This window comes from Delphinus delphis, chromosome 8, assembly GCF_949987515.2.
Source record: "Delphinus delphis chromosome 8, mDelDel1.2, whole genome shotgun sequence".
Taxonomy (NCBI): Eukaryota; Metazoa; Chordata; class Mammalia; order Artiodactyla; family Delphinidae; genus Delphinus; species Delphinus delphis.
Window position 1 is genome coordinate 74482563 of NC_082690.1, and position 20530 is coordinate 74503092.

The window sequence follows — 20530 nt, forward strand, 5'->3', positions numbered from 1 at the left end:
CCGAGACTCATTTTAATTTCAAGGTAACAACAACCAAGCTTCTAGACAGTTCTTAGATACAGAGCTGGGGGACTAAGAGAGAAGGAGAGACAGACAGAGACAGAGAGGAGAGAGAGATCTATAAATCAGGAGGTTTCTCTCTTGTTTACGTGCAAGGTAGGAAGAAGCTTGCTCCTAAAACGCTCACTGAGCCAACAAAACATTGTTGGAACAGTCTCCTTGTCTTTGTTCCCTTCCCACAAACCTGGAGTTAGAATCTGTTTTCCACGTTGATACAGAGTAACCATCTGGGATTTACAAATGATACATTTGAATTTGGTTACTGTCAAGGCCCCCCCCCCTCCTTGACCAGCTCTTTGCTTTCATTTAGCAAATGTCACATCAGAAAAGCTTCAAGAATATTACACAAGCATGTCTTTTGACCAAGATCAGAAAGATAACATCAAGGGTTGTAAAGAATTTACTATTGGGCTTCCCTGGTGACGCAGTGGTTGAGAGTCCGCCTGCTGATGCAGGAGATACGGGTTCGTGCCTGTCCGGGAAGATCCCACATGCCGCGGAGCGGCTGGGCCCATGAGCCATGGCCGCTGAGCCTGCGCGTCCGGAGCCTGTGCTCCGCAACGGGAGAGGCCACAACAGTGAGAGGCCCGCGTACCGCAAAAAAAAAAAAAGAATTTACTATTTATTGGGTTGTTTTTTTGCTCTACAACTACTTGAGTTTAAAATATTTAAATAAAAATTAAGCAAGTAGGTCTTGGAATAAAATAAATGTAGACTTGCACCCATAGTTACAAAGAGTCCTGCTGAGATGGTTTCTTTGGCATTCCTTTGTTCCTGTCCAGGGAGCATCTCCAAATATCTGAATCCACATAAATTGCAGCCTTCTCCCCTCCTCCCCTGTACCACTCTGAGGAAGGCTAGGGGCCATCACTCCTCTCGGGGCAGCGTCACACAGCGGGAAGGTGTGCACTGCCATCCTCCCCGGGGCTCATTCAGGTTCCCATCACATATGGGTTTCCCTGGACAAATGGGCAGCACAAAGCATCCCAGGCGAGGCATGGAAAGGCAGGAAGAAGTAGCCCAGTGTGTCCACTGGGAAAGCATGTTGAGGACAGCTTGCCTGCCTGAGTTTATTTGAAAAGCCTCTGAAGACCAGCCAAAAGGAAGTACATCTAAGGAACAGGGGAGCTGTCGTCTGGAAGCCTGAGGAGCAGCCTCATTTAGTTGCTTGAGAGAGGCGGCAGCCGGTAACAGAGGAGCGGTCCTTGGGGGATGGAAGTCCCCTTAGTCTGTGAGTGACTGTCTCCTCAAGGATGTCGAGGAGCACGGGGAGGGTCTTTGATGGGGCACTCGTGCCCAGATACCCACTGCTTCTCAGTGTTCTGGGCAAAGCATCTCCCTGCCTGGGGTCTGACAGCCTCTTGACCAACTTTCTCCAGGAGAGCTGGTGAGTCTGGCTGCAGTGTCAGGGAAAAGGTACGGCCTTTGAAGTCAGGGTTGAGCTCCTAGCTCTGTGGCATCCTTGGATAAGCTCAACCTCTCCAAGCCTCTGCCTCCCCGTGATTACATAAAATCACGGTAACTAGGCTTATCTTGAAGGGTGAGTGTGAGAGCGATATGGACATTCTTTATCTGAACATGCTTTCAGATAAATGAGCCTAATTCGTTTTCTTTTTTCTTTTTTTTTTTTTCTGGCTGTGCCACTCTGCTTACGGGATCTCAGTTCCCCGACCAGGGGTTGAACCCCGGCCCTCTGCAGTTGAAAGTGCTGAGTCCTAACCATTGGACCTCCAGGGAATTCCCTCAGAACCTAATTCTCAGTAGTTGCTCAGATGGTTCATTTCGTTTGTTTCCTTTCCTTTCCATTTCCTTTTCCTTTTTCCCTTTCCTTCCTTCCTTCCTTCCTCTATATTACCTATACCTCTGCTTCTTTCCTCCATTCATGTCAGGAACCAAAAGTTGACTGTTATTCATGTCCTTTCTTTGTAGTGTCAGAGCATTTTTTTTTTTTTTTTTTTTTTGCGGTACGCGGGCCTCTCACTGCTGTGGCCTCTCCCGTTGCAGAGCACAGGCTCCGGATGCGCAGGCTCAGCGGCCATGGCTCACAGGGCCAGCCGCTCCACGGCATGTGGGATCTTCCCGGACCGGGGCACGAACCCGTGTCCCCTGCATCAGCAGGCGGACTCTCAACCACTGCGCCACCAGGGAAGCCCTGTCAGAGCATTTTGTCTTAAGTTTTGCAGCATTTTGTTTTTGGGACAGTGTGTTGGTGGCAGAAGACTTCTCACACATGAACATCACTTCCCCACATCCCTTTCATCTATCTCTTCCTGTCCTTGTGACTCGGCATCTTCTCTCAGTCTGTGGAAGGTTCCATTCCAGGTGCCAAGGTACAAAAAAGGCATATGTCAAGATTCCTCTCATTTTCACTGCCTTTGAAATTTTAATAAAATATACAAGGGGGAAAAAGTGGTAATTCCATGTGAGTTTACTTTTGGCTACTGAAGGAACAAAATTCTGAATTCTGTGGCAAGGATTCCTGTCCTGTGTGACCTTGAGTAATCCTGGGCTCTCTGGATGCTCTCGGGTGATGGTCTGGACGTAAGGATAGGGTTTGGCTGGGGTGTGGGTGGGGCACCCCTTGTGCCACCTGCTGGGTCCTGCTGCTCCTGACTTGAGGCAAGTTACCGTTCCTCTTCACACCTGTGCTTTCCTTGTCTGTCAAATACAGATAAAAGTGCAAGTTTAGAGGATTAGATGAGCTAATAATGTGTGCAGAGGCACCCAGTGCCCAGTAAGAAAGGCGGCAGATAATGATGCTGACGCTGATCCTAGTTTCTGTTATTACTGGGACTCAGACTTTAGCCAGTGTAGCATCTCAGTCCGCAGGGGATGGTGTGGGCTTGAAGACGGCAGTGTCTCTGGCTTCTTAGAGGCTTGTGGCCTAAGAGCACAAAAGACAAGTACCCTGTTCACCTTAATGCAAGACAGAAATAGATTAAATGCTAAAGTGCCGGAGATTTTCAGAGGGGGGACAGTTGGTGACAAAAGAGCCACTGTTAAAATTGAGTCCCTCCACCTTGAGCTCATTGCGCCCACCGTCAGCTCTCTGAGACACCTGTCTGTTATCACCCCTGTTTCACGCACAAGGTAACAATCTCAAAGAAGCTCAGCCACTTCCTTCAGGGTCACACACAGCACAGGAGGGAGTTGCAGCACCTAGTACTTGACCTCAAGTCTGTCCGACCCCAAGCCCACGCTCTTCCCTCCACCTCCCGCCCCATGGCTGCACCTCGTTCCTCAGCGCCTTGGTTCCATCCTCTCGCTCTCAGAAGACTGGCCTCCCCTCTTCAGTCTCTGGGGAACCTGGGCCCTCAGGGGAGAACTCTCCCATCTTCCAGGCCCTCTTCCTCCTTGAGTGTGGCTGTTTCCCTGCCTTCCCTCTTGGATGCTGAAGGAGTAAGTGGGCTTACAGTAGGAGTAGCTACAGAAAGGAGGTACCACTTGAGATGGGCACAGCTGGCAAAGGGGAGGGTGCAGCTCTTTGTACATCCCATGTGGCTGTCCTGCTGGCCCTCCTGTTGTAAGCTCTGGGGGCAGAGAGCCTGGCCCTTCTTCATCTTTTAATCCCTCCTGGTGCCACCACATGACCTGGCACACAGCTCAGCAGGGATTTGCTAAGGAGATGTGAACTCACAGCCAGTGTAATGTCCCGGGGCAGAGGCCGCTGTGCGGAGAGCAGCTGGGAAGCCTACCACCCTGGACCACATACATTGCGGGGCTGTGATGGTTGGATGATTGTTCTTTCCAGAGGGGGATTCAACTGTAGTCCCAGACCAGGGATGTGTGCACTCTCTCTGCCACTGGGGTGGAATCAGTTCTGGAGGTCCCACCCAGAGGCTAGGCTGGAACTGCTCCAGAATTGGAGCTGGGGAACCACCGGCCAGCCAGGGTGGAAGGAGAATCTACTGGGTGTAGGTGTTATGTTAGGTGCCCCTGGACATGCAGCATCCTCAAGTCCTTGGACTTGTTCTCCAGGAAGGCAGCATAGCCTGATGGCTAAAATATGGGCTCTGCACTCAGGCTCCCTGGAATCCTTGCACTGTGTGATCTTGGGCAATTTTCCTTTCTACTCTGTGCCTCAGTGTTCTCATGTAAAATCGAGACTACGAACTATAACCTCCTCATAGGTTTCTGGTGAAGATTAAATTAAATGGTACATGCAAAGCACTTTAGCCCAGTGCCTAGCACATAGTAAATGTTTAGTAAAATTTAATTGTTACTGCTCCTACTATTAGCATCACTATAATTTGATCAGGGAAAATAACTTATAGGAGCATTAAAGGAACAATTAATGCAGTACCCCAGGATGTGGTATGTACTAAGTTTTCAGTACCTCTTAGAGTGTAAAAGAATGTGTTAGAATGTACTTGAACATAAGCTCCAGGAGGTTCATGATTCGTATTGATATTTTGTTCTCATTAATTGTAGTATTCCCAGTACCCAAAAGCTTGCTTGGCACACAGCGGTACCGGTAAATATTTGTTGAGTGAATGTTTCCAAAGCCAAGATATTTTCTGCCTCAGGGCCTTTGCACATACTCTTCCCTCTACCTGGCATGCTCTTCCCTAAACTCTTCTCTCGGTAAGTTTCTGCTCATTCTTTAGGACACTTCTTCAAAAAGGCCTTACCAGACCACTGTACCTTACCCCCATCATCATAATCTAAATTACATCACTGCCTGTAATTCTCTCTCAGACTCCTTGTCTTTTTCCATTTATTTGTCTTATATTTCCAATCCCTGCCTCTTTTACTGGATCATAAACTTCAGAAGGGATGGGAACCAATCTTACTCACAGGTCCTCAGACCCACCATAGTGCCCGGCAAACCACGGGCATGGAGGAAATTCTGGTTGAATGACTACACTGGAAGATTTAGAGGAAGGAACACGGGCTGGTGTAGTGGGGACACGGAGCGAGTACCGTGAGTTTCCACTTCTCTGTAAAACTGAGATGAAGACAGTTCTACTTACCTGCTTACCCTCCTTGACCAGACAGCGGTCGGGATCGGATGAGGTCGTTTTGTTAAAGTGTGCTGTAGCTCGAGAAGCATGTGTTCGCCGACCGATTTGCTCATTTCCTCACCAAGCCTGATTGCGTGCCTGCTGTGGGGACGCCTCTGTCTCTGTCCTTTGCCATAGCTGAACGACGAGCTTCTTGCACCCCAGGAGTGTTTCTGTCCTCCTCTCTATGCCTGGTCCCTCGTGGAGATGTTTGAGGAATGACCAAACAACTGAAGGCACCCATGAGGTGGCTGAGGGAGAGGGGGGAGGCTGTGGTGGCGATAGAGAGGCGATTGAACTTGGGCTGCTTGTCTGTATGTATCTTTGCTCCCACTCTGCCAGCGTATTCCGTGCAGGAAGCCATCGGTACTAATCTCGAGTGACGAGCATCAGGCCAGATTCTTGCCAGGGGGTCGTTTTGATTTGCTGCCTTGCTGGTGTTGCCCACGCTTGGTAGTTAAGTACAGCAAATATGGGACCTGTGTCGCAGGGGAGCCGCCCTAAATTGTTGCTGACCACCCTTCCCCATTCACTGCACTGCTTCTCCCCGCTGAAATCTGCTCAGACTGGCCCCAACCCCTAGGGAGGCCCCCAAAGCTTTCTGGTTAGCGAGTTATGGCTTTTAACTGCAGCAAATGATTAACCATCACGCTTCTGTCCCCTCCTGGGCTCCGTGGCCAGCAGGTCAGGCCTCTTCCAAAGAAAGCTGGCTAATTATATCCCCCGTCTGCACAAAATCCCACAAGAGGAGGCAGCAGCGGCATATGAATGGAGCTGGGTGGGAGCACATGGTGTCGTGGGGAGGAAGTGGCTTCTGAGGCTTCGCCTCCTCTCGGCCCCTCTCTCTCCCTGATTCGAGGGGAGCTAGCAGCCGCCCTCTCTCGCTCGCTCTCGGTGCGTTAGACTGTAGCGCTGTGCTCGATCCAGAGATCTGGCTGCCACTGGAGTGATCGGGAGCTCTTGAACAAAGGGAAATGGGCTGGGAGGCCGTGAGCTGGGTAGAGCTCGGGCTGCCGGAGCTCGAGGAGGCTGGTCGCCAAGTGGCAGAGCTGGTGCCTGAATTTTTGTCACAGCTCCGTCCACTGGTTCTCCTCCATGGGGCTCTGTCCCTCGTTTTCCTCTGGCTCTTTTTACTCTCCTCCCTCACTCCCTTTTAGGACATATTCGTATTCTTTACCTTCCTTGGACCCAACATATCAGGCTTCCTAACAAGATAACCAGAGTACAAGGCCCAAACATTTTAAAGTAGTCGTCTGTTATTTTTCCCTTAACTTGTCCAGGGCATGGGCATTTTTGCTCTGGGGTGAGGGGCCCTCTAGCCTGGGGTTTGAGAAAGACTAATTCAGAGGGTCTTCTTCGCAGACCGACGCTGAGAAGCACTCACAGGTGGAGAGGAATTCCCTGTGGTCCGGCGATGACGTCAAGAAGTCAGACGGAGGGTCAGACAGCGGCATAAAGATGGAGCCGGGGTCGAAGTGGAGGCGGAATCCTTCTGATGTGTCTGACGAGTCGGACAAAAGCACGTCGGGCAAGAAGAACCCCGTCATCTCTCAGACAGGCTCGTGGCGGCGAGGCATGACAGCTCAGGTGGGCATCACCATGCCGAGGACGAAGCCGGCTGCCCCGGCAGGCACGCTGAAGACCCCAGGAACTGGTGAGTCAGAGGCATGTGTGGGCACTTGTCATTTTCAAAACCTGAACCGCAGTCACTCTAGCGAGGGCTTGATGATATTTTTAAATCCCTATAAAATGCACAGGTATTTCTTCTTAGGGTTTAGACAGACTCTGCTCATAGCCAGCTTTCAGAAAGGTTCACATCCTTACCTTTCTCCAAGTGGAAGTATGTAAGCATGAGAGCCTCTGAAATTCTGAAGATGGTTCAACTGCCGAGACATGTTGAATCGGTTTAAGCATGTGCTGGGTCAGAGCTAACATACCCAGTGAAGGCTATTCAAGAGCACGTGGTTAGGAGCTGTCGGTGTGTTGAATTGACGTTGTCCATGATTTAAGGATGTACGTAAAGGAGGGCAGTGTTTTTGCAGGAAGGTGGGGTACCCCTTGAAAATGATAGGGACAGCTTTTCAATGGACAGAGGGAGAATGGCCAATAAAACACAAGGTCTCTTTCCCAGACATATCAGTAATTGGCTGGCTTTGCTTTATTCTGGGTAAATCTAGACTGCTTTGCGAATGAGGAAAACCATTGACATCCCCTAAAAGCCTCACGGTGACAGTTGTAGACGCGCTTATCTTTATAAAAAGCTCTTTCCTCTGTCTTCCAAGGGGACTGCTTTCCCCCAGGAGAAAGCGAGCTAGTTCTTTGGAGGAGGGGAGAATTTTAAACAGTCAGCTGGCGGAGCTGACTTCTTGGTCTGCAGGCTAACCTTTCTGATCTCTCTCTCAGGAAAAACAGATGATGCAAAGGTGTCTGAGAAAGGAAGGCTGTCTCCCAAAGCCTCCCAGGTGAAGCGCTCCCCGTCAGATGCTGGCCGCAGCAGTGGTGATGAATCCAAGAAACCCCTCCCCGGCAGCTCCAGGACGCCCACTGCCAACGCCAACAGCTTTGGGTTCAAGAAGCAGAGTGGCTCTGCCGCTGGTTTGGCCATGATCACAGCCAGTGGGGCCACTGTCACCAGCAGGTCAGCCACACTGGGCAAAATCCCAAAGTCGTCTGCACTTGTCGGTCGGTCCACCGGTCGGAAGACAAGCATGGATGGGGCTCAGAATCAGGATGATGGGTATCTGTCTCTTAGCTCCCGGACAAATTTACAGTACCGGAGTCTGCCAAGGCCCAGTAAATCCACCAGCCGGAATGGGGCTGGGAACAGGTCTAGTACCAGCAGCATAGATTCCAACATCAGTAGCAAGTCAGCAGGCCTGCCGGTGCCCAAGCTGAGGGAGCCTTCCAAGACAGCCCTGGGCAGCTCTCTGCCAGGTCTGGTCAACCAGACCGATAAGGAGAAAGGCATCTCATCCGACAACGAGAGCGTGGCTTCCTGTAACTCAGTGAAGGTGAACCCGGCAGCCCAGCCTGTGTCTAGTGCGGCTCAGGCCACTCTCCAGCCAGGGGCCAAGTACCCTGATGTGGCCTCTCCCACGCTCCGCAGGTAAGTGGGTAAATGGCACTGAGCGGAACTGGAATACGTGGAGTGGCATCCTGGATTAATAACTTCCTGTTTTCTTAGCTGAAGCCGCCTCTGGTTTTCTCCACTTCAGTCCTTGGGTAAAGCTGTTTGGTTGGATGCTGCCAGCAATTCTGCTCAACTGATTATTTTCCCATGTTGGCGTGAAAAACATAAGCCTCTGGAATCAATCATCCTGGGTTTGAATCCTAGGTCCACCTTAATTAGCCACCATGTAACCTCTCTTAATACTTCTGCCTCCGTTTTCTCATCTGTAAAATTGGGATGATGATACCTACCTACAGGTTCTTGTGTCCATTAATCTATGTAGCTACATCTGGCCCATAGTAAGTGCTCAATAAAAGTTAGCTACCATCGAAGATGAGATCCTAATACTCCCTTAGATCTGGAAGCAGTTTTGTTTTTAATCTGTGGCTCAGATTCCTCATCTTTATGCCAGGCAGTGGCATAATGGCCACATCTTTTCCCCAAATAGTCCAGTATCCCCCGCATACTTTTTTATACTGCACGCGTAATTCCAAATCAGTGTCTGAAATTTTAGCTTCCTTTAAAAAAAGAAAAAAGAACAACTCAAAGCAGAAGCGTTTTTGAAAAAGAGAATTTGATTTCCTATTACCTGAAAAAGGCATTTTCCTGTACTTCCACAACGGGTGGAAATTTGTACGTTAAAATTGATTCTTCGCTTTAAACTGCAGCTGCATAGAGCAGAGTTCATCCTACCTTTTCAGGAAATTTCTTGTCATAAGAAAGAGTAAGTCCAAGGATAGAAAACTTAGCAGTGAAAAAATAAAAATTATGTGCACATGTACATATTTGGGGATGAATGGGAATGTTTGCAAAGCCTTCAGAAGAAGCATTCCACATGAAAGGTATAATGCAGCAGTTCACTGTTCTTTGTCTAGACTTGATTATTAGAATTTCAGTAATGATTATTTTTTCAGGGGAAAGTCTTATTGGGCTGCTCTTTGTTGTTTTAACAGGTTGCCTTGTAAATGAGAATTTTCTCTGCTTCTTGCCTCAAGTATTATATGTAATATTCGCTCTTTGGTATTATAGATTTCCTTTAGTAACTACAAAGGCATTTTATTAGACCCTTAGGCTAGTGTAATAGAATACTTGAAAATGCATGCAGCTTCTTAGGCTGTGAATTGAGCACCTTTCAGCCCACTCCTAGCAATTACATTTTTCCTGAATTGTTAAGGTGTTCTGAATTCTCTCGTTGTGCATTAGTATGAAGAAGAGGAACCTTAGGTGAAGTGTGGTAGCTCTCTTCAAATGGTTTGAAGGACTAACAGACAAAAGATGGGGCTTTTTCTGTGTAGTTACACATAGCAGGATTAGGAGCAAGGCATAAAAGTTGGAAGAAGGTGGGTTAGATTTTGGTTTTGTAACAATTGGAAGTGCTTGGCAACGGAGCCAGTTAGCCTCCAAAGTATAAAGTAGTGAGGTCCCTGACACTGGAGGTGTGTAAGTACTCTAAAGCCAAGGTTCTGCAACAGGATAGTTCTTTCTCTGTCACCAGGCAAAAAGTGTTCCTCTTCTGTCACCAGACATTGTAGTGAGGGTTGATTATGCGTTTGTTTATTTTTACAACAATTGGGATTTGTAACAACTGTTTGGAGAGGTCGGAGGTCAAACTCACACCACTTTGACTAGCTGGGTGAAAGGCAACCTGCCTATCATAGTATGTAGTAGTATCGTCTCTTTTCGGAGATACCTGTTCCATGACAGTTTTAGTGGATAGAATAAAGCCGTTACATTTCTAGAGTATGTACTGTCCTTCGACTTTAAGACAGTTTCTCCATCCTACCAGAGAACCCTCTGCCAACAGAAGAGGGAAGTGTCTGTGCCATTCCCTGTGTTCTGACAGCACATTTGTGGTCATGAGCAGTGGGGGAGATGACATGCAATGGCATTTCTGTGTGTCTATCACAGAGACACAGTTCACACCCAGCGTGTCTGGTTGAACATCTTGTGAACCCCACAAGGTTTGTGTGTATCACTGGACAGTACTAGCTCTCTGGACCTAAAAGACACATCTTTTAGGCTGGGCTTTCATGTGAGAATACATCTGAGAGGCTGCATTGCCCAGGCTGCCTCCAGATCCAGCCTCCTGTTCTTGATTCTGCATGTTTGCTTAGAGATCAAAGAAACCAACTCCTTTGGAGCTGAACGGTCATAAACGGAGTGCCTGCTTTGTGCCTGGGGTCATGGATACAAAGGTGGTCTTTTCCCTTGAGATGTTTCCTGGGCAAGGGCAGTTTTCTAGTTACTCTATTTATGGAAAGAAAGGAAAGCAAGATGTTGGACCAGTGAGGGATAGGCCTGTAGAAAATTACTCCCCGTCTCCCTTTGGCTCAGGTAGATCCAAGGTCTCAGCAGCATCCTAGAACTTGAAGGTGGAGCCTTTGCTCCACCAGTGCCCTGGCCCGCTGTGTGGCAGCCTTTCCCAGGGGAGCGCCTCGAGCTGTAGAAAGGACTGCGCCTCCCTCCCCAGGGACTCTCACTAGCTCCTGTGCCCTGCCCTCCTCTGACGGCCGGCGTCCCTGGGCTTTGGGTGTTCAACCCGTGTAAACCTTTGTCTCTTCGCAGACTCTTTGGTGGGAAGCCTACCAAGCAAGTGCCCATCGCCACAGCCGAAAACATGAAAAACTCGGTGGTCATCTCCAACCCTCATGCCACCCTGAGCCAGCAAGGTAACTTAGAGTCCCCCTCGGGCAGCGGCGTCCTGAGCAGCGGCAGCAGCAGCCCTCTCTACAGTAAGAACGCAGACAGCACCCAGTCCCCCCTGGCCTCCAGCCCCAGCTCCGCCCACTCGGGCCCCTCCAACAGCCTCACGTGGGGCACCAACGCCAGCAGCTCCTCGGCCGTTAGCAAGGACGGCCTGGGCTTCCAGTCGGTCAGCAGCCTCCACACCAGCTGCGAGTCCATTGACATCTCCCTGGGCAGCGGAGGGGCGCTGAGTCACAACTCCTCCACCGGCCTCATTGCCGCCTCTAAGGATGACGCCCTGACCCCCTTTGTCAGAACCAACAGTGTGAAGACCACACTGTCGGAAAGGTTGGTGCTGTGTATTTGGCTGCCTTTATCTCCCCGAAAGACGCCCTTCCGGGAGTCCAAAGATTATGTCAGGAAGCCCAAGTGTTAGCTCACCTTTGCTGGGAGATTTCTCTCTTCCTGATCACTGCCGTCTCTCCAGAGGGAAGCCAGTTGGGGATGGATTAAGCCTGGCTCTGCTTCCTGTTGTCTTTTTCACTGTGGTTTTTCTCAGTGCATGGAGCTGCTGGAAGTCTCTTGCGGGCAGATTTCATGCTGCCTTTTGAAAGGGCATTCCGCTTTCGAAGTCCTTCCTTTTTATTGTTTGCTCATCACTGCCTCCTTCCCTGCCCCTTGTAATTGTGTTGTCCGAGCAGGGGGCGGCTGCAGCTGCGGAACGTGTGGTGGGATGTTCCTTAAGCAGCCCAGTCCACACGCTGGTCCTCGGGGCAGACACCCTCCTACTGAAGGGCCGCAGGCCAGAGCGATAGGAAATCAAGAAACCAGAATTGTCCTCAAAGCTCTGAATCTCACCGCAGTAGCGATACATGTCCATTTTCTCCACATGGGGAAGAAAGCCAGTATCAGCTCTGGAAATGAGAAAAACGTCCTAGTCGTGTATAATAACCCCACCCCCTCCTTCCAATCTAATGCACCTTCTCTTGTTTTCCACCTGCCTGGCCTTCTAGCCCTCTCTCTTCCCCTGCCGCTAGCCCTAAGTTCTGCAGAAGTACTCTGCCCAGGAAACAGGACAGGTAATGACGTTGTAGGCCGGGGACGCCACCGAGCCTCTAGCTTCCTCTGCCCCCCTGTGTCAAGCCAGATGTCTTGTATGAGGCTGTTGGCCTGCGGCTTCCGCTTGTGTTCGTGGCCCCGGTGTGCTCTGTGACCCCCCAGACATGCCTGTGAGGGTCTGTTCCGCTGCCCACAAAACTCAGAAACAGGTGGAGAGGGGCTGGCCCCTCCTCTCCCAGCTTGGGAAGGAACCTCAAGCCTGCCACCTGGCGAGGGGCGGCAGAAGCCCTCACTGGCATCTCAGCCTCCCCGTGGCATGCTCCTGCTTCCCAGCTTCCTGCCCTTTCTCCTCTCTCCCCTCCGCCTGCGAGCCCAGAAGTGACCTGCCGCCCACCACACGGCTCTGCGGCCCTCACCTTTGTCTCCCACACCCCTGCTCCCCACGCAGCTGGCTCTTTGCCCTCTCAAAGGCCTCTGCTGCGGATTGGCTCTGTGTCTCGCAGGCTGTGGTGTTCTGTGTGCCCGTTTTCTGTAAGAAGAATATGTGGAGTGTTGTTGGCCCCCAGATGCCCTGAGGGTGGGCCTCAGACATGGATCTTGACCTTGAGTTTGTGGGGAAGCCATGGCTTGGCCAAACGTAATGAGCAGATGTTGTTTCGTGCCAGGGGGAAAAAATTCATGAAAACCCTCTTCACCCCATTAACAGCGACAACTTTGCTTTTGTCAGACTCATAGACCAAGCCTTTAAACCTAGCTCCTTGGAAATCTGAATGCTGTGACTTTATCAGCCAGCAGGTCGTAACGTGCCCCGACTCTGCCCAGGGCTCAGCTCCTAGCTCCGCCCAATGACAGCCTCGGAAACTGAGAGGGACCTGGAATTCACTTGTTCCAGATGAATTCCAAATATGCAGACTGCTGGCCTCTTGAAACTCTCCAGCAAGTCCCTTCTCTCACTTGAAGTCATCGCCAGTGGCATTTGGTGGCGGGCCAGAGTGCTTAGGGGTGCGGGGAGCCCGGCGTGTCTCTCTGCCGCGGAAGGCATGGGCTCTGCTTCCAGATGGGGGGCAGATCCTGAGCTGGGCTTTGAACCCGTGGAAAAGGTGGAGCAGTTGGGGCCGAGTGGATCAGGCCTCCTGGGGACGGGGGTGGAGGATGCCTGGGTGTGGGCGCAGGCCTGGGCTTCCTTTGTTCCCGTGGCTGTGGATGTGTTGCATGCAGAGGACCCCTCCCTGGTGAAGTGAGTCTCTTCCTCCAGATCTCTTGGCTCGTCCTTAGCCTCTCCCCTCTCACATGGCCTGCTTTCCCTGTGCTTCTCTGAGGTTCTTATGTTTGTTTTAACTTTCCTACAGTGACCCGCACCTTGATAGGAACACTTTGCCTAAAAAAGGACTCAGGTATCTGTGTTTTCTCCTTGCATCCGTGCCATCTGGTGTGGCTCTGGGGCTTGGCTGTGCGGCTCTCTCGTGGCTGGTGGGGCTCGGGCCGGGCTGGGGGTCCCCGCTTTGGCAGCAGGACCCTTTGGACGATGGCTCCCCGCGCAACCCTCTCGTTCTCATCTCTCTGTGTGTCGGCTTCTTTGCTTGAGCAGAGGCTGTGCTCTTTCAGGCTTACTGTGGTCAGACCATCTCATGACAGCCATCCCTGAGCGAGCCCGGAGAGCGGTGACCGCTTCTTCTGGGGCCAGTGGGTTTAATCGCTGATCACTTTGCCATGACCATTCCATTCACGGGCTGTCTTCCAAGAGAAAGGATATGACTTGTAGCATGTTGATTTGTCAGCCGGGACACAGAGCAAAGGAGAGAAATATCCCCCCCACCCCCACCCCCGCCAATTTGAAGATTTTTAACTTTCTGGCCCATAGAAAGTTGCTGAGGACAGGTGCTTTGCACTTGGCTGAATATTCTAATTGAAAATCGGGTCACTTTTCAATGCCCAGCAAGACATGGGTGTGTTCATTTTTTTGATGTAAGAAAATGAAGTAAGGACTTCATTGAAGTCCTTGAAGTAAGGACTTCATTGTAAGAAAATGAAGTAAGGACTTCATTGAAGAAAAGAAAGTAAGGACTTCCTTTCCAAGAGCGAATGTCCTTGCATTCACTGTAAGTGATGGCTCGTTTTTGGCGCCGGTCCTGGTGAAACAAGATGCTATAAGTCACCTCTGCTCACGCCATCCACCTCACTTTGCCACCCAGAAGGACTTCAGTCCTAACGCCTGGCCCGTGATCTTAATGTCCCGTGGTTACAGCTGTTGTTTCTCCCGCTCTCTAAACACCTCGTTCTTTGTAGCATCGGCTTCACCCCGCACCAAGCAGTAAGTGCTTTCGCAAAACATGGAACTTGGAATGAAATGTTACGTTGCTGTCGTGTATGTCTGTAGTTAATAACCAGCAGTTCTTAAGGCTGAGAGCATTTTGACCAGTAATGGGAGGTAGGTATCAATGCTTCCTTTCAACAGGAGTTCCGAGTAAAGCCAAATCTAAAAACCTAAGAATAAAAGTATTGAAAAAGCCCCAACTGACCTCCAGACGGAGGAAGTTCAGCACGGTGGCCTTCGAGGGGGCAGTTGGCAAGGCCTTTAGTACTCAACAGTTTCCGTCATGCTTGTCGGCACTCAGGCTGATGCTTAAATCATATCCACTCTTCACGTGAGTTTGACCCTGACGCGCAAGCGTCGCTCCCAGAGGAAGCTCACATCTTCGAATATCGCCATTTCGTAATGCTAGTGTGTATATTTCTGGAGCAGATCTATTCTGTGAAAATTATGTAGCTCTAGCTGTTAAAATCAGTTTTTAAAAGAATTCAGAATAGAGGTAAGTGACAGGGTATCCTCAGGCAATTGATGGGACCTAGAAAGTCCAACTATAGTAAAAACATTAAGGAAGAATCGTGTTTATGTTCCCTCTCACTGTGACTCCCTTTCTAGCTCACCCGCTCCGTACACACACACATCCAATACCAACACATGGACAACACCTTGTCCTAAGTCAAGAGGACCCTCTATTTACGTAATCAGTAGTAACCCCACGGTAATCTGTTTATAAGTCCAAAGTACTCTGGCCGCTGGGGCACTTCAGACATTCGAGATGCTGCCTGTGGGCATAATGAGAAGAGCCCACAGGCAGCATCTGTAATGGATTTGGGAATCAGACAAATATGGATTGAAATCTCGGCACATGATTCAAGGCAGGCCGTCAGCTCCCCTGAATGTAAAACAGGAATAATAGCATCTGTGTTGCTGGGAGAGTCCGAGGCTTCAGTAAGATAACGTCTGTGAAGGCACCTGGCACATTGGGGACGTTCAATAAATCATTACCAAATATACATTTCAGAATTAATGACGAGGTGGACCCCGTGACTTCTGAAGACCCTCCCCTGTGTGAGACCCAATGATTTGGGTTCCTGTTGTGAAGACTGGTTTCTACCAGATCTAGTAACTACTGTCAGCGTCGGTCTCCTCATACCTTCCTTTACGTGTCTGGTTTCTGATACTCCGTGATTCATGGCCACTTACTTGCCCTCCAGAATGCAGATGCCATGAGCTATCTAATTAAAACTTCCTCAGAGCTCTGACAGCAGCTTGTTTTGCTGCTTCAGTCCTGTCAAGGTGGAGGCTTTGAAATGACACCGTCATGAATCAACATGTTACAGATACGCCCAGGGACGGCTCGTTTGAGCGTTTACCCATCTTGTTCCCTTTATGTAGTTCCCTCAAAACTGAAAGGAATTGCAGTTTTCCCCCAAAGACAGCCAAGTGGCAAAAAAGGTTTTGAGAAACTTTGTGAGTTTCGGGATGTGTAGCGATCTGATTTTTCAAACGTCACCTTTGGATGTATATTTTCTTTTTATATGTTTATCGTCAGCTCCAGAGAGCTCATTTTCATAAGCGTTGTTCGTAGTTAATCCCAGCCTGATTTCTGTCTGTCCAGGTACACCCCCACCTCCCAGCTTCGCACACAAGAAGACGCAAAAGAATGGTTACGGTCCCACTCTGCAGGAGGCCTGCAGGACACGGCCGCCAACTCTCCTTTCTCCTCTGGCTCCAGTGTAACTTCTCCCTCCGGAACAAGATTCAACTTTTCTCAGCTTGGTGAGTAGCTACTTGGCATTAACTGTGTTGATCAGCGCCTTAGGGCAGAGGTTATCTTGCATTTTGAAAGAGACCTGTGGTCACATCACTCTCAGTATCTGATCAGCCCTCAGCAGTGTAGTTTGATTATAGGCAATTGATAGCAAAAGAAAAGAAAAATGTGTCTTGGTTCTCTATCAGTAATTTTCTCTACACGGTTGATATAGGTGGGGTTATAGCAAAGAGCAAACCATCCACGGAATGAGAAGAATGTATTCTAAGACCTCTGAAGATGTAGGTTTTATAGCGTATCCCATGTTTGGTCATCCTCATTGCTTTATTAAACCGGAAATAAAGATCAGGTTTTGACCGAGCAGATATTCTTGGAAATGCCTACCGGTGACATCATGCTTTGCCTGGCACAGTGAGGAAAGGAAAAGAATTTGTAACACGGTCCCTGCTGACATGTCAACGGATGCTTCTTTTAGAGAGACAAACACCCACACAGACTCATAGATAGGTAAAAGAGAACAGTCCAAAGCTTTCTATGAATCCGTGTAAAAACTGCATATGATCCGACAGCAAGTATACACAGTTAGAAAAAGGAAAGAACAGTCCTGGCTGAAGTGACTGGGAACGGTTACACGAAGGTGGCAGGATGAGAGCTGATCCTTCCAAGACGGAAAGAGAGGGAAATATTTTTTCCAGTCTCCTCTCGTTCTTTAGAGAGGCAGCCTTTTCTGATTATTGTAAATAATAAACTCAGTCTTTCAGGACTTCTGATCAAGTAAGGGTTAACTCCTCATCGTTAATGAACCGAAGGCGTACTTCTGAACTATCTTACATTACTGAAATGGACAGGATTTTAATTAGAAAGCCAGTTTCGGCGAAGGTAAATGCACCCCCTTTGCACTGAAGCTCTGCCGGCACCATTATGAACTCTTCCCCATCTGAGACAGTGAGACCTGTGTTCATATTGTTCTTTCCTGGCTGTAACTCTTTGAGGCAAGGGCTTCTTGTCATGCACAAATGCTTCCCATGTGATCAAAAGCCCGGCTGGACTATTTTGGGCTTTTGGCTTTAGGGAGAATTGTTCCAGATGAGCCCAGAAAGTAATTAGCTCATGCCTGGAAGGTGACACTAGCTTGTCTGAATGTGCCAGGTTGGAAAGCTGAGGCCCAGAGCCTCGCTTTGGAACTGACCCACCTTTCCTCCCTCATTTTTAGCTGTAAGTGTGTTACTCAGGTGCCGGTGTGACCACCTTTGAGAAAATAGACAAGGGAGAGAAGCTGACGGGGATGGGGATGGCTCATCGTAAGCGGCCTCCTCTTCGTCCCCCTTTAGGGTTTGAGCCAGGACATGAATCTCCAACCCTCTGACTGACTCCTTTCCTTCCAGCGAGTCCCACCACTGTCACCCAGATTAGCTTGTCCAACCCGACCATGCTGAGGACCCACAGCCTCTCCAACGCCGACGGGCAGTACGACCCGTACACGGACAGCCGCTTCCGGAACAGCTCCATGTCCCTGGACGAGAAGAGCCGAACCATGAGCCGCTCGGGCTCATTCCGGGATGGGTTTGAAGAAGGTAAGAAGCAAGGAGGTTGACCCTCTCTCACGTTGTGCAGAGCGGTTAACAGTCCTCTATACCGAGTTCACGTCACTGACCTAAGAGTCCACCTGTACAAGTTTCCAACTCGCCACTTACTCTGGGGCGGGGGGCTGGGGAACTCTGAATTGTAGGGTCTGACTCTTAATTAACCTCGCAGGACGGTAGGGAAGGACTTCCCTGGTGGCGCAGTGGTTGAGAGTCTGCCTGCCGATGCAGGGGACGCGGGTTCGTGCCCCGGTCCGGGAAGATCCCACATGCCGCGGAGCGGCTGGGCCCGTGAGCCATGGCCGCTGAGCCTGCGCATCCGGAGCCTGTGCTCCGCAACGGGAGAGGCCACAACAGTGAGAGGCCTGCGTACCGCAAAAAAACCCAAAACAAAACCAAACCTAAAAAGGACTGTAGGGAAGACAAAACACGGGTGAACCCTGGGGGTGACCGAGTTCCGCTCCAGGCTTCTCTCCCTTGGACGTGGGCCTAGCTTCTTGGCATGCACTGCCACTGTGAGATTCAGCCGCCGGCACACCATCTTGGCAACGCCAGTTACTGGAGAGTTTGCTTCCCTGTGCCAACACACCCGTATGGCTTTGGGAGGCTGTCGGCAGCCACGCCTCTCCCCTTCGCTCCAGAATTTTCTGTTTCTTTTCTCAAGCACCAGTTTTTTTAAGTTTGTTGCTTTCAGTTTTGCCCTTTTCCTTCTTTGTTTGCTAACTGGGAATATTTGGTGTTGGATTTTTATGTTTTGTTCATTTGAATCAGAAAACTACAGTGGGCATCTTCATCAGCCATCTTCCTAACTCAGTTCATTTCTCTTTCCTACTTCAGTCAAAGTGTGAGTTAGGTGAGCAAGCAGTCAAAATGTTGGGAAGGCATATCACCCCCACCCCCAAAAGCTTCCCACAGATGGGGATGATAAGACATTGGTGTCAGTACCGGTGACAAATGGTTAAGAATATGGGATAATAATACCAGGGTTTGAATTCCAGCTCCACTACTTCTGAGGTATATGATCTTGGGCAAGTTAACTTCACCTCTCTGTGCCTTTGTATTTTCACTGATGAAGTAGGAGTACCAGGCTCATGGAAATATGAGAATTAAATGAGATAATATATATAAATGTTAATCCAGTAATGTTAGTACCTGTTACAGCCTGAAAACTGAGCTTCAGCATTGATGTCCTGGAAGTCCCCAGCCAGAGGAGGGGGGACTCTTGGAGCAAATGGAGCCAAGGCTGAGGGCCATGGCCCTGGTTGTGCCTTTTCTGCCAGTGACAGAACAGAATGGGGGGTGGGGAGGGGAGTCACAGGCACTTCCCTCTGCTCCCAGGTCCCTGTGAGAATGGGGAAAGATGCCCAGTGTCCTCCTGGTAGGAAAGAACAAATAAACTTGTGACTGTCGAGGAAACCCCTAAACAAGTCAAGAGGGAGAGAGATGCAAGATGTCAGCTTCTGCCCTGCCCAGTGTTCTTTTTAACAAAAGTTGTAAAGAGTTTAGTTACAGAGCAGTTGCCCCCTGGTTAACCTTCCTTAATTCTCTCCACTCTGATTTATGTATCATTTGCGTCCATTGAGCAGACACTCGTCTGTAAATCCATCTGTGGGAACCCACTGGGACAGAGGATTAAGGAGGGGCAGAGCCTGAGTTACTGAGAGCGTTTTGCTGGATTTAAGAGCTAGAAATCAGTCGTAATCGTGGAGGGCACGTTGACCGTAAGGTGAAGGAGTAGGCAGTTTGTCTTTAACATTTTTCTGATCAGTGGGCGAACCAAGCATGGCCACAAAGCATTTCCCAGCCCTCCTGATAATGACTCATGAATGGAGAGTGCCCTGTGCCCTATTCATCTGCTGTGTCCCGTGTGTACCTGAGTGAACCGTGTTCAGTGCTGCAACTTGTCCAAACAAGCACACTTGACCTCATAAAGGTCCAGGACCGTTACAGTATCATCATCAGATGGGTTTTTTTATTCCATCTGGAATCAAGCCGTCAGGCAGCACCACTGTGGCATATCCGGGATGTCAAAGTGACATTGATATAAAGGGCTTGCCCACAAGCAGCGTCTAGACTTTTGTAAACCTGCTGATTCATGATGATGTGGAACTGAAGCGCAGCGGTAAAATCAAATTTGGGGAGAAGAGGTAGAGACTGCTGTCGATATACTAAGAAACATGTAACATCTTCATCTTTTGGGAAATTTGACATCAGATTGATTTTATTTCTTCCAAGGCTATTACATTACAAAAACAAAATAGGGCTTGTGCCATTCGGTGTTTTTAATTCCATTGGGGGACGACTTTTTTTTTTTTTCCCCCTCTTGAATGTATAAACTCCTGGTACTGCAGAAACAGTTGGGAAAAAATCCACATCTCATGTTGGGACCGAATAGAACCTCCTTATATTGATAAGAGGCAGTTAGATATCATATGCCAGAAAGCAGAAAGAAAGTTTAGGAAGAATTAGCACAAGTACTTGAGTGAGGTTTTTGTGGGATTTAATTAGCACTTTCCATTTTGAAGGAAATGGAAGTCATAAATATGTAGATGAGGTACAGGCACGGCCCAGGTGCAACCTTTCAAGGTTATTTCAGGTAAATTACTTTCTGTCAGATGCATTATGCAATCTTCAAGTCAACTTTACTAGTGCACTTTAGGGAGATGCTTGAGGTACTTTTCAAATGAATGTTTTTGGAGAAAAAAAAATCCAGGGACTTTACCAGTCATCCCCAAGAACTGGTGCAGTCTAAATCAGTTCCTATGGAACCCACAGAAACGGAGCAGCTTATTAGTAAATAAATCTTTGTTGCAGCTCTCCTGTGTTTCTAGCCCCTGAGTTACACTTGGATTCAAGTCCTGGCACCTCCACTGTTAGCAAGGTGACTTTGGG

The 20530-nt window shown here is 49.3% G+C and overlaps 1 protein-coding gene across 1 annotated transcript in view; it reads left to right on the forward strand.

Annotated features, from left to right (window-relative positions):
• NAV2 (neuron navigator 2) overlaps nt 1–20530 on the forward strand; it is a 401022-nt gene that overhangs the window by 326705 nt on the left and 53787 nt on the right. The window contains exons 16-21 of the mRNA XM_060019685.1: nt 6426–6717; nt 7467–8169; nt 10798–11265; nt 13326–13370; nt 15903–16063; nt 17441–17629. Of these exons, the coding sequence (XP_059875668.1) occupies nt 6426–6717; nt 7467–8169; nt 10798–11265; nt 13326–13370; nt 15903–16063; nt 17441–17629 (1858 nt within the window). The remainder of the gene's footprint in view (nt 1–6425; nt 6718–7466; nt 8170–10797; nt 11266–13325; nt 13371–15902; nt 16064–17440; nt 17630–20530) is intronic.